The sequence below is a fragment of the Gavialis gangeticus genome, unplaced genomic scaffold (genome assembly GCF_001723915.1).
Source record: "Gavialis gangeticus isolate Ggan-Ray unplaced genomic scaffold, GavGan_comp1, whole genome shotgun sequence".
In the NCBI taxonomy this organism is placed as follows: domain Eukaryota; kingdom Metazoa; phylum Chordata; order Crocodylia; family Gavialidae; genus Gavialis; species Gavialis gangeticus.
The window spans coordinates 72,078,866-72,090,253 of NW_017728993.1; the positions used below are offsets into that span (position 1 = coordinate 72,078,866).

At 45.9% G+C, this 11,388-nt stretch overlaps 1 protein-coding gene across 1 annotated transcript in view; it reads left to right on the forward strand.

Moving 5' to 3' along the window:
* The window catches only part of DDR2 (discoidin domain receptor tyrosine kinase 2), a 247,325-nt gene extending 243,566 nt beyond the window's left edge, over nucleotides 1-3,759 (forward strand). The window contains exon 17 of the mRNA XM_019502008.1: nucleotides 3,458-3,759. Within this exon, the coding sequence (XP_019357553.1) occupies nucleotides 3,458-3,595 (138 nt within the window). The 3' untranslated portion in view covers nucleotides 3,596-3,759. The remainder of the gene's footprint in view (nucleotides 1-3,457) is intronic.
* The last annotated feature ends 7,629 nt before the right edge of the window (nucleotides 3,760-11,388 follow it).

Consider the following 11,388-nt stretch of genomic DNA (forward strand, 5'->3'; position numbering starts at 1 on the left):
GGGAGGGGAGGCACTTTAAGTTAGAGTGGCTCCAAGAGCCGCTGTTATTGAAGCACCTTGAGCATCTTGTGTATCAACTTCCCCACACGTAAAAAATGGCAGTGAGGGTGCTTTAACTAAAGTTTGTTCCATGAATTTTAGTTAAATTACCCTTGCCACCATTTTTAAGCATGGGGATGCTGATACACAAGGTGCTGGAGTGCAGTAATTACCACACTTGAGCAGACTTGGTTAAATTGAGCCTGCTCCGAAGCACTGTAATTATAGTGCATCGGAGCAGCCTCGCTGCTCATGTATAGGCATCCTTTGTCTGGTCAGCATTGCTGGCCTCAGCCCCTTTTTTCCTTGCTGAGGCCTTCAGCCCTGGCCCACTGTGTCAGGTTTTGGTTGCTCAGCTTCAGCCCCTCTGCACCTCTGCCCTGTGCAGGGCTGAAAACACAGAGTCCCCCTTGGCACTCTGCTGCATGACCTCCAAACCTCCCTTTACCCACTCTCCAGTGCTCTGATTATAAACAAACCAATATATAAGCAAACTGGTTCCAACTAAAAAATCAAACCTCACTCTGGATCACTGTCCCCCAGTCCTTTGTACTCTTCTCTTCTCTTGACTGTCTCCTTCTAGCATGCTATAAGTGCCTACCAGTCTGTCTCCTGAAGACTCTCTCCCCAGGAGCTCCTCTCCCTGCATAGCACAGAGCCAGACTGCTGCTTCAGCTCAGGGACTGAGTTTATATCCCTCTAGGCACTTTCCTTCTGGCCCCTCCACCATGCACAGGTGTTTCCTCCTAGCCCAAATAAGCCCCTCTGCTGTTACCTGGCTGTTCAGTCCAATATAGCTCAGCTGTTCTTTCCTTCTTGAGGGGCAGAGGCCCCTGTTACACTGTCCCTTGTGTGGAAAGTTGTTGAATAAGAGGCAGCAGTGGACAGTAGGGCTGTGCAAAGTTCTGGGTGCTGATTCAATTTGGAGGAGATTTGACCTGATTTGGCGGCCGAATCTCCAAATCTAAATTGAATCAAGAGACCAATAAAAAGGTCCGAATTGATTCAAAACTCTCTGAATCAATTCAGAAAAGGTTTGGAGAACTTCGGAAATTTGGGTAGTCCCTGCTGGCTGCCACAAGGAGCTGGACCCAGACTCTGTGCTGGTAAGTAGGGGGTGGGGGAGCAAGGGCTGGAGGAGCGGGCAGGGGACCATGGGGGGACCTCTGCCAGGCCACATCTCCTGCCTGCTCCCCCACCCCCCTGAGCACTCCCAACCCCCACCCACTCTCCCAGCCCCCTCCATGGCTGCCCTGCCCAGCTGCAGCTCCTGGCTCTTTAAAACAAAAAAAAAACCCCCACTCACTGGCTGCTGCAGTGACCACTGGGGCTTCTGGGGGGTCATGACAGAGCCCCCCCCTCAGAATGGGGCAGTGGTAGGCAATGGGGATCGCCTCCCCACCTCCCTGCTGGCTGGCAGCAGCCAGTAAATTTGGGGCCTTTTTTTTCTTTTTTTAAAGAGCCGGGAGCTGGGCTGGGTGGGGCAGCCGTGGGGGTGGGGAGGCTGGGAGAGTGGGCAGGGGATGGGCCCTGCTTGATCTGGAGATTCAGCCGATTCGGCAGTTCCTGAATCTCCGAATCATATTTGGCCAAATCGATTTGGGACAGTGATTTGAATCACTGTCCCCCAAATCGGTCAAATCCAAATCCAAAGTGAATACTAGCCACTTTGCACAGGCCTAGTGGACATGTCCTGGTAGGACAAGGACATAGAAAACCAAACAAACAGGTCCCCAGCTAAAACAACAGGGCCAAAATTGCAGTGTCCTGGAGAAAGACCAAATTCCATGACATCATGGAATCCTGGGACCTGGATGGAGACAAATGGCAGAATTCATCACTCCTGGTGTTTCAGGATCTCTGCAAAATCCGGGTGGTGACATTTTGTTACTGGAGCTGATAAAAAAATGTTCTTTCCAGTGAAACAGGTTTTCATCAGACAATGTAGTTTCATCTCAATCAAAAACATGTAGACATGTCAGTTTTGAGGCAGTTTTCACCAGAGAAATGTTGAAAATTAAATATTCAGGGTGCAGACAGAAGTGCAACTTCTAGCTGCAACTCAGATTTCGGCAAAGCATTCTGAATTACAATGTTACCCCCAGTACCATAGTAAGGGGGTGGCGAGTGGGGTGACCACTCCGGATACCAAAGAAAGGGGCACCGACAGGCATTGTTGGTGCCTCCCCCTCGGGGGGGGGGCTGAATTCTCCCCCCAGTCTGAATTCTCTCTACACCCTTTCCCCCACTCTCATTCTGAAAACACTGGGAGCTCTGTAGAGGAGGCTACATTTTGAAACCTTTTCATCTGATACGTCATGCAATGATGGGTCAGATTTTCAGCCAATCTGCCATTTTTGAAGCTCTCTGCGTCCATGCACTTCTGTTTGGTCATAGTTATAAACTGCTTTCTGTGCCCAGATCAGGTGCAATTTGTCACTTCTGTCTGCACCTGACTTCCTGGTTTGCTTGCAAGAATGTTGACAATGTTTGCTGTGATGAGGTAAAAATATTTAACTTCAGTTTTGTCATTTTGCCTTTTACTTTACGTTAGCATTATTAATTGTGCTATTCTGGTATGTTTTCTAGGCTATATATTTAATATATTATCGTGCATTGTTTTGACATTATCTAAACAAAATTGTTTGGTCTTTCAAATAGAAGTTCTTCAGAATTTCCATTCCAGGGAAAATATTAAAATTTAAACTCTTTGTTCCAAAGCAGAAAAAAATGTAATTCAGAAACAAGACCTGGTTTGAAACTCTGCAGTTTCTCTGAAAAATCATTTCCAACCAGCTGTATTTGTTGATTGCATCTGGATACATCTTATGCTAAAATTGAGGAGATGAGTCAAATGGGCATAGGTAGGGGACTTATCCATATGTCAAAATCAGGACTGATGGAAGGAGATATTTAGATATTAGCTTCAAAGTTCCCACGACAGGTCCATAATGAGATTTGCTGTCATTGTGGGGAATGGTGGTATTTCCAATGCAGACATTTTCATTCAAAGTAACACTTCCCAATGCTGGGCCCCCAACTGCTTTTGGCTGGAGTGAGGACACAAGGTGCAGAGTATGGAGCAGACAGTTTTCTATCACCATTGCTTTCTGTGTTTGAGCACCTTGCTGAGTTCTACCAGAGCAATCAGCTCTGTGAAAAATGGAGCTTTTACATTGTTCAAACAATTTATTCACTCCTGGTGCTCAGAGGACAGAAATACTTAACTAGGTCTCGAGATAGAAACTTGCTCATGTCCCATTTTGCTAGCACCATATATCACACAGTTCTGCGACTAGTCCCTTCTGTTTTAATACAAAGCCCTTCCACGAGGAGTTGTTCAGTTTGCACTGTTGCTGGTCTGTTTAAGCCTGACAATAACTCCCTTCTTCTGCAATCTCTGCTTTTTGTTTTGAAGACATACCTTCCCCAGCCTGCTCTTTGCCCGGATCCTGTCTATAAGCTAATGCTCAGCTGTTGGAGACGAGACACTAAAGATCGTCCTTCCTTCCAGGAAATCCATCGCCTACTCCAAACATCGACCAGTGAAGAGTGATGCTTTGCTTCCCCCACCCATCCTGGTGGTCCCTGGCTCACCCCCAGAAGACACTCTCCTCCACACCCCCTCCTATACCCCCCCCAAAACACACTCACAAAAACTGAAGCCACTTCACTTGGACTTGCAGTAAATCCTTGGCAGTTGGGCATGTCCTTGTACATTAAACAGCGGTAAGAGTGGGGAAAAGAAGTAAGAAGAAACCAAGGCTACATCAGATTTAAATCTCTAGCTCATTCACCAAACCAAACTTTGGAATAAGGCTGAGACAAGGGTTATATATGGACACAACGTTTTCTTGTGTATCAACGGATTTAAGCAAAGAAGGTTTGATCTGTCCATTCTGGAAAGGAAAAATGTGAGATATACCTCCCCATGAGGAAGCTTGCGGTGCAGAGAGGAAGTGCTGGGAATACACCAGTAGGAAGGAACTTGCTCCAGGAATTCAACTGGGAAAGCAAATGTACTTGGGAAAAGGAAGAGATTTGGCACAGGGAATGCAGGTAGGGAATGCACTACTGATGCACACCATGGTGCAGGAGTTGCCAGTAGATCAGAGTGGACTCTGCAGTTATTTAGTGAAAAATGGAATGATTTTGGCTTTAAACAAGCTAAATGAACTGAACATTTGCCCTGATAGAAATCCTCCCATTCTCACTTGGTTTCAGCCAGTTAGGAAGCAGGAAGCCCAGACACATGCTATTGGCCAGGAAGGCGTATTCTACTTGGTAGGTGATCATTGCCACTGTGATGGGGGCATTGAATTGCATGCTGTGGTTCTCCTACATCTGCTGCAGAAGCAATGAGGCATGAAAAACAACTGGCCTAGAGGCAGCGGAAGGGTCATCCTGGCACCAATCTATATCTTCTCCAGAGCTACTCAGCCTGTCCTCTGTCTTCAAGGCTCATAGGATCATAAGAAAGTAGAGCTAGTGTTCTGATGGTAGGGATATCCTAGAAAACCAGACGAGGTTAGGTCTTAGCTCAGCAAGCTCCCAAAATCAGTGTCATATGGACATGTTAGAAGGCATATTTTAAGTCAAGTGATAATGTCCCTGAACATCCCCAGTCCACCTTCTTCATCTGTAATGAAAAAAGGAACATAGTTTTGCTCTTGCTAACATGGAGGGTTTTTGTTAGCACCCACTTCTGTCTTCAGAGCCCACAACTAACATCATCATAATGTTCTAAGGCTCAATCTACACTTCTAGGTGTAAGCTATCAGGATTCAGAGCTTGAAGTACTTAGGGCCAGTGTGGTATTGGTTGTTGCATCCACAAGAATGGATTATAGTCTGGGTAGGGTGTTACGCACCTGTCCCATTTGCCCCATCAGTTACTAGCTGATGCTCACAGAGGCTGCTTTGCCAATGGGAGGTTTTGGGGTTGTAATTCCTTTGCAGTTTTTAATTGAAAGTGAAAATGGGGAGCTTAGAGTTTACAATACACTTATATCTGTTCCTACAAGGAAGCCTATTGTTTGCATACCCAGTAAATCTCAGTCCTCACTGTAGTGTTGCTGGGTTACGTAGCATACATGGAGGGCCCTACCTACACTTTGTGAGACGTTAGCTGCATGAAAAAACCTTGTTTGTCTTTTCATTGATTTGTTAATCCAGCAGCTCTTGGCACATCCACACAAGTGAGCTTTGCAAATGTAGTTGTACCAGAGCCTTGTGGGATTCCCATGATGGCTACCAAAGTTGAAGTTGAAAAGTTGGTGGTATAAGTTATGCATGACAGCATGGAGTCAGGGGGCCTGGCTGAACTTATACAACTGTTTTCCCAGCTATACAGGAAACAAATATTGCAGCCTGAATTGGTTCAGCCAGAGCTAAGCTAACCCCCTCAGATGTGATGCCATCAATGCAGCCCGCTAGGAGGACCACTGCTTGGGAAAGCTGTTGTGTGCAGGAATGGGGTCTCACATACTTAATGTGTTCTAGCATAGATGAGGCCTTTTGTGTATGTTGCTGTGAGAGTACAATTTCAGGGGCCACGTGGAGAACTTGCAACTGCCTTCCCGCATACAAATCTTGCTTATAAAATTATAGAACGGGGAAGATCATACTGCATGCAGAGCAGAATATGTAAGTGTTGTTTTCCTGAATTTCAGAGCTTGGAAAGGCCAAGGCACCTTTATTTCCTGTTAAACCTAGGAGCTGTGGTACAACCATATATGGTACAACCTTATGCATAGAATCCCACCCACTCACAGAACCAGAACTGGAGCACCATTTCACTATTTAAATTGTGCTTATTCCTGTGTTTTACAGTCAGCTTTCTACTGCTGTAGCTGGGCCCCTTACTTTAACTAATTCACTCACCAGGAAAGAGCTGCACAAGCTGTTTTCAAGCTTCAGTTGTTCACAAGTCACTTGGTGAATTCTCCCAGCGGCTGTATGCTCCACAGTTCAAGGGGAAGGAAACTCTGGGTGCATCTACATGAGATGCTTACTGCGCATTAGCCTAATAACACTTGTGTGGTAGCATGGAGGTTAAAGACCATCCTAATAGCCTACTTCACAGTGTTATTAGACTACTGCACAGTAGCATCGCAAAATAACTGTGCAGTGGTGCTACTGCGCAGTATCTCTAGTTATTGCGCATTCAGTAAGTACTTCATTAAGCAAGTACTAAACTAAATGCGCAGCATCTAAGGTGCATTAATGAATGTGTAGACACACCCTCTGTGATCTCCCTCCATCCATGCGAATCCTGACTGGGAAGGAAAGAGAACAGGTGCCAACGGTAGATGATCAGGCCATGCAGACAGTGGAGAGGGCAGCGGCAGGATGAAAGTGACCAGTAAAGATGGAGGCCGTGGGCATGCCAGAAAAAAGTTGAGTGTGAAGACAGCTGGGCAGACTGAAAGAGGAATTGGAGGAACAGGAAAGGAAAGAAGCATGATGGAGGTGGGAGCTCAGCCTGGCAGAAGGAGCATCAGATGACAGAGGAGGGATCTGTGCCAGAAAGGCAAGGGTTATTTTGGAGAGAAACAAGGGAAAGTGGAAGAGGCAGAAGAAGAGTCGTTTGGACACTAGCTTGAGCCTTGGCAGACCCAGGCTCTACTCCCTTTTCTCCTGTAGACTCCTTAGGCAAGTGTCTGAGTGATGCTGTTCTTTCTCTGTACAGCTGAATAACAGCATTGCATTGTCAGGGAGGGGGTGGGATGGCATAGGGGACTGAGGGGAATAGGGCAAGGGAGGAAAGCATTTCAGTGCTCTGCCCCTGGCCAGATGAGCTCAAGGGCCTTTCCCGTTTGTTGTTCCTTCTCACAGATGAACGGGTTGGAAAACAAAAGTCAATAATTGGGTGCTTCAGTGGAGAACTCTCTCTGGTCTCACTGCGGCAGTGAGAGGACCCTGCTCAGCCTCTCTATGGGGGAAGAGCAGGGGGCAGACACAGGCTAAAGAGCATAACAGAGATTGAACCAGAAAGCTTCTGTGGAATGTATGGAAACTGTAGAAACTCACCTGAAAGCTGATTGGCATTAAAGAAGAACCATATCCTAAAGGCAAATGAGATGGCCCCTGTGTCAGAGTGCTGCAGGAATCCCCAAACTAGAGGAACTTGTCAAGCAAAGAGGAGGGTTTTTTGCATGGAAGACAGATTTCCAGGCAAATATTCAAATAAATTAAACAAATTGCATTTAACCTAGAGACAATAGCAGCACAGGCAGCCTGCCTATTGTGCACAAACCCAGTCTAGAATTACAGTCTCCTTGGTACGCTCCATTTAAGTGCACGGCCTCAGGACTGAAAAAAGAGGCTATGGACTCACTCAGAGTATGCACTTACTTGAATGCAAGGTGTTATGTCTTCTGACTTCAGAATGGTGGAAAGATTTGAGTAGCCTAGGAGACAGAGAGGGCCACACAGCTTACATGGCTGGTAACTTTATTGTCCTGAACAGGACCCAAAACTGCAAGCAAACTTGGTGCCTAAGGAGAGAAGAAACAGTGCCATGTCTAATGACTAATGCACAATACATCACACAAAGTAAACAGTGCTCATTAACTACAAGAAGATAGTTAATGGGCTACATCATTCAGACTCATTACTTTGTTTCTTATAGGGCCTTAGCTGTAGTGACAGCCCCTAGTCAACTTCACCAATTATGTGCTTACACAGAGTACAGTGACGCTCCAAAGCAGATGGTGGTGAACAGAGTTCTTAGCTCTATAAACTGTTTATGCGCATAACTGCTTTGCTACATTGTAAGTGATAGGAAAAAATTGGGATCCCTGCTGTGTTATTCAGTTAAGTGATTTCTCCACTTATACCATCTGCATATAAGTGGACTGCACTGTCCGTTGAACGGAAGAAGATAGGAATTGCCAGGGTGGATCAGATCAGGATACGTGTAGTCCAGGGCGCTGTTTCAGATAGAAATCAATACAAGATGCTTGAGAGGAAGGTCCTAGATGATGATATGCATTAAGAGGCCTTCAACAATATTATCTGGCCCCTTAAAGGTAGATTTCTGATTTGGCCCAATCTTTCTCAAGAACAAAAGTGTGCTGGGGCAGGAAGTATGGGGTGGGGGGCAGCTTTCAGGTGAGTGTGAGGCAGCAGTGCACGCTGGGAAAAGGGATCGGGAGATGCCAGAGCTCCTCATTGCCAGAGGTTGCTGGGTGGAGAAGGAAATATGTGGGGAGAGCAGGGTGTCACCAGTAGGCAAGGTGCTCTTAATGTTTCCTTCTGGTATTCAGTGAGGCCAGACCTGTTGTTGCGCTCCATACGGAGTGATCCAAGGGGCTGACTGGGTGTCACTCCAGGGAGGAGCTGAGGAGGTGACTACCAATATCATGGAAGAGCCAAGAGTTGGGGAAGGGGAAGCCACAGGATAGGAGAGTATTTTCCCTGCAGGAAGCGGGTGGTTTTTGGGCAAGCTTTTCATTAGTGCAGGACAGGATGTGAGCCCCAGAAGCAGAGTTTGTGGGGAGCTTCGGGCCAGTGGCTGCCTCCTGTCTAGGGTTATGGTAGCTTCTCTGAAGGAGGATGGGAGGAAATCTCTCCTTTGTCTCAAGTGTTGAAAGAAGGCTGCTGAGCCCTCAACGGAGGGCTGCCGTTCTGGGAAGAGAGCGTAACTGACTGACTGGAGCCAATGGTTTGGACTTTCATTAAGCTCTAGAACAGGTTGCTTTTTTCTAGCTTAGCTAAAGGCTAAATTAAATCAGAAGTCGGGATTGATATACACCTTTACTGACTAATTAAATAAGATATATATATTTCTAGAACACAAGCTTTTGTGAACCCCAGTTTACTTCATCAGATGCTGTGATCTTGAATGAAGTGAACTTGGGTTCACAAAAGCTTGTGCTCTCTATGCATACCTTATTTAGTGAATGTATAAAGGTGCATATATACCCTGCCTTCTGACTGACTTCAAACTAACATGGCTAATTACCTCTCTGCTCATGAATTATATCAGCCAACTAGTTGAGAGGGAAAGTGAGGTGTAGCTGTAAGAGAGAACTGGAGCAACAGGTGTATCACCAGGGAGATGATAAGAGGGTGGTGACAGAAGTTGGCTTTGGGGACAGTTTTTATTGCATATCACTTCTGACCCTGCGTATCATTCTTATAGGTGTTCTCAGCATTTATATAATACCCTGCTCTTTTCTGATGCCCACAAAGTTTGTGGTTTCTCATGGCAGGGAGTTTGGCAGATCTAAAGGCAAGATGGACATACCCCATTTCGTCTCTTCACCCCATTCATTATTTTTTACATATCTGTATCATGCTACTTACTATGCAGCCTTCTATATCTCTCTCCCTCTCTCTCATTTCATTAATCAGATCATTTCAGAGACCCCCTGTATTTCTGCTAAATTGGGTGAAAAGGCTGAGCAAGACATTCCAGCCTGAGGAGCTCTGGATGGTGCTTAGGGGCCATCTCAACACTTGCTGACTCAAGCCACCCTGAGCTGCTTTGTATGCAGTGCACCCTGGCCCAGCTCAGGGTCCAGGCATCCATGTGGAAGCTTTGGGGCAAAGTTATCTATTACTCAGAAGGCTAGCTTGGTGGGAGGAGAATTAGGAGTGTTGGTTGTAGCCATGTTGGTCTAAAGACATAGGCAGACAAGGTTCTTTAGGTAAATGTGATATCTTTGATTAGACCAAGCATGATACAGGTATTTTATTAGCTGGAAAATTTGTTCTTTGCAAAAAGACTTAGGGAGAACCCAGAATAAAGGGCATGGAAGTGATGCAGCACTGCCACCTTGTGGCCAGATTGTAGGATTACAGCAGTTTGGGATACTAACGGGAAGCAAACCCAACAGAGATTAATTTAATCTCTCCCTCACTCATCTCAAAACTGCCCCATCACTGGCTTAACAACCCCTCGTTAATTAAATAGTTGCAAGTCCATGTGTAGAAGAGCCTTGGAGAGTTTCTGGACAGACTTGGTTCTTCTGCCATAAAGGGACCAAATGCTATCCGGGACCACTCTGGCAGAGATCACATGGCTGTAACAAGCTGAGTCTCTCTTGCTTCTGCAATGTGGTTACACAGTGTTTTGTATCCACGTCCCACTTGCTTTCATAGAATCATAGAAAAGTGAAGCTGGAAGGGACCCTCCGGGCACGTTCCCATGAGGGGAATGTGCATTCCCTGGAGACTAGTAGCAGAGAGACAAGGACTGTCAGTGTCTTGCCACTACAAGATTTGTTAAAATGCACTTGAGATACTCAAGGAGGGCTTTGCAGGGCTGTGAACAAGTTCACAGGGAAGTGGTGATCCAGGAGGCAGTCACATCCAGAATGGAAGTGCAGGTAGAGTCATGAAGTGTCTTGAAGGCCATGACAAGAAATCTGACCCAAAGCAGATCAAAAACCGAATGCCCACACAATGACTTGCCTCACAAAAATAGAAGGTATGAATGAAAGGCCATTGAGTTATTTTGGTTGCGGTTAGGAGGGAGTCCAGCTTGTAGGCTGTGATGGAGAAAGAGGGGGGGAGGAGACGCACCAGTTGAGGGCCAGAAAAAGATATGATTTGGACTGAGGAGCCCAGAAAGGATTAGTGTTGCATGGACTGCTGCTATAAGAGTCAGGAAGGTCAAAGAAGGCAGTTTCAGTTACTAGAAAGAGAGAGACAATGGGATCTAGATGTGTGATTTTGTTGTCTAGACAGAAGTGCAACTGATTGAAAGTGTTATAAACAAGACTTGGAATCCAGCATAAATCCCCTCCCACTCCCAACACACCAAGTACGGGGAAATAAACTCCAATGCACGACAGATGTAATGTCCAGAGCTCTTAACATCCAGTGCCTTAGCCTAATAGCAATCAGTCTGCATTTTAGTTGAATGTGATTAGGGACAGAATTTACACTAGATGTCTGATTCCAAACCCCTTGAGACTGGAGAAAAAGTGTCATTTGGATTCCGATTCTGCAGGTGACACCCAGCCTCTTTCTAGGGCATTGCATTAGGTTTCAGCCAGATAAGTAAACTTCAGTTTTATGAGCACAAATAACACAAAAGAAAGAACAAGATCCCATTTTAGAGTTTGGTTTCAGAAAGTCAAACATTTTTTTGCCCAGTTCTTAAAAAACCTAGCACCTAAATGGAGACTACGTGTTGCGCCCATCCCAGAGCAAAGCTGGGCCACAGAGCTTATGAACAACAACCACGGAGGACACAAACTTGCAGGGATTGTGACCCAGTGATGGGCCATGAAGAACAAAATTGGAACTTATGCAAGCGCATCCAGGACTGGCTTGGACTGCAGAGCAGAGTTTGGTCGCATGCCGACATGCACAGATTTATCTGCGTATAGTTGTT